At 46.4% G+C, this 2,249-nt stretch overlaps 1 protein-coding gene across 1 annotated transcript in view; it reads left to right on the top strand.

Moving 5' to 3' along the window:
- The window catches only part of GLOD5 (glyoxalase domain containing 5), a 12,352-nt gene extending 10,489 nt beyond the window's left edge, over window positions 1–1,863 (top strand). The window contains exon 4 of the mRNA XM_008069693.1: window positions 1,528–1,863. Within this exon, the coding sequence (XP_008067884.1) occupies window positions 1,528–1,653 (126 nt within the window). The 3' untranslated portion in view covers window positions 1,654–1,863. The remainder of the gene's footprint in view (window positions 1–1,527) is intronic.
- The last annotated feature ends 386 nt before the right edge of the window (window positions 1,864–2,249 follow it).

The following is a 2,249-nucleotide window of genomic DNA, read 5'->3' as shown; positions in this document are numbered from 1 at the left end:
AGGCTGAGGCGGAAGGATTGCCAGAGCCCAGCAGGCTGAGGCTGCGGTGGCCGGGATTTTATTGTAGAGATTTTATTGATTTTATTGTAGAGATGAGGTCTCACCAAGTTGCCAGGCGGGTCTTGAACCCGCGGGCTCAGGCAATCCTGGAATAACTTCTTATTTGCTGGTAGGTTCAGACTTATCTCAACCAAGGCTCAGCTCCTGATAGAGTAGATGGGACAAGGTCAAGTTTCCTCTGTCTCTGTTCTCCTTTGCTACTCTCACCATCACACCATTCATTTATTCAGTCAATTAAAAAGCATATATTGGGGCCGGGCTCGGTGGCTCAGCCTGTAATCCCAGCACTTTCACTTTATGCCACGATAAAATTAGTTGGGCATGGTAGCGCATGCCTGTAGTTCCAGCTACTTGGAAGGCTGAGGTGGAAGGATCGCCGGAGCCCAGCAAGTCGAGGCTGCGGTGACCGGGAGCGGCCACTGCACTCCAGTCTGAGTGACAGAGTGAGACTTCAACTCAAAAAAAAAAAAAAAAGAAGAAGCATATATTGGGCACCTACTGTGTGTTAGACCCTGTTTCGGACACTTGAGAGACAGCATTGAACAAATGAGATAAGCAGCATATCTCTGTTTACGAAGATGCCATTCTAGTGGGAGTAGTGGGAGGGATAGAATGGAAATAAAATTAAGTAAAATATTAAGTATTTTACTTAATATTAGAGGATGCTAAATATTTGGAGAAAAGAAAATTAATTTGGTGCCTATGTAATATTTTAAATGATCTCATGTAAAGGGAACATCGGTCCCCTTTTGTGGAACACAGATCAAGGTCTTGATCTGTGCAAATAACCTGGACTCTTCTTTGGAAAGTGTCTATGAAAAAGGCTGGTTTGGAAGTAAGATGGGTAAGGCATAGGGGTTGAAGATATGGACTTTGGCTCAAACTGCCTGGGTTTGAATTCTGGCTCTACCACTTCCTAGATAATTCTGGGTACTATTATCCTCCCTATTTTACAGATGAGGAAACTGAGGTTCAGGACATTTAGGTACTCTGCTCAAGGCCACACAGCTATTAAGTTGCTGCAGCAGAGTGAGGAAGGGGAGGATGGTAGGAAATAAGGTCAGGAAAACACAGGGGTGTTCTAGGGTCTCCTAGGCCACTCTAAGAAATTAAATTAGCTGGGCTTGGTGGCTCAGCCTGTAATCCTGCGCCTTGGGAGGCTGAGGTGAGTGGATTGCCTGAGCCTGCGGATTCGAGACCCGCCTGGGCAGCGACACCTCATCTCTACAATAAATCAAAAAATTAGCCGGGCATGGTAGCGCATGCCTGTACTTCCGGCTACTCAGAAGGCTGAGGCAGAAGGATCGCTGGAGCCCAGCAGGTCGAGGCTGCGGTGGCCGGGAGCGGCCACTGCACTCCAGTCTGGGGGACAGAGTGAGACTCCAACTCAAAAAAAAAAAAAAAAGAAATTAAATTGTGGCCTCACACTAAACTGTGACAAATGACTTTTATCTTCTCCCATTTCAGGCTTGTGATGTCCCCATTGAGGAGGGTCCAGTTCCCAGAACGGGGGCAAAGGGACCTATTATGTCCATCTACTTCAGAGACCCCGACAGAAATCTGATTGAGGTGTCCAACTACATCTCCTCATGATAAAAACTGACCTTCCTCCACTCTGTTCCCCAAGAGATCACCCTCTCCCTTCCTTCCTGCAAACCTTTGCCTAGGCCCAGAGACCTCCGAGGCCTGAAGACTTAGACACTTCACATATTCTGCTGGGAGGACCTGTCAGGTTTGGGCCCAAACCTACATGTCTGGATGTCTTCCATCCAAGCTGCCTCAATAAATATATAACCTCTCAATTAATATGAGATTATTATTAATGGGTGTTTTTCATTTTCTTTTCTTTTCTTTTTTTTTGAGTTGGAGTTTCTCTTTCTGTCGCCCAGGCTGGAGTGCAATGGCACACTCATGGCCACTGCAGCCTCGACCTGCTGGGGACTCAGGTGATCCTTCTGCCTTAGCCCTCCTAGCTGGAACTACAGGTGTGTACCACCATGCCTGGTTAATTTTTAAAATTTATTGTAGAGATGAGATCTCGCCAAGTTGCCCAGGCTGGGTTCAGACAATCCTCTCACCTCCACCTCCCAAAGTGCTGGGATTACAGGGATGAGCCACCATGCATGGCCTTTTTTTTTTGTTGTTGTTGTCTTTTGTTTTGTTTTATTTATGGGTGTTTTTCTAAGATG

Source organism: Carlito syrichta, unplaced genomic scaffold (assembly GCF_000164805.1).
Source record: "Carlito syrichta isolate Samal-C Ts95f unplaced genomic scaffold, Tarsius_syrichta-2.0.1 Scaffold312193, whole genome shotgun sequence".
In the NCBI taxonomy this organism is placed as follows: Eukaryota; Metazoa; Chordata; class Mammalia; order Primates; family Tarsiidae; genus Carlito; species Carlito syrichta.
This window is presented reverse-complemented; position numbering and strand designations above follow the sequence as displayed.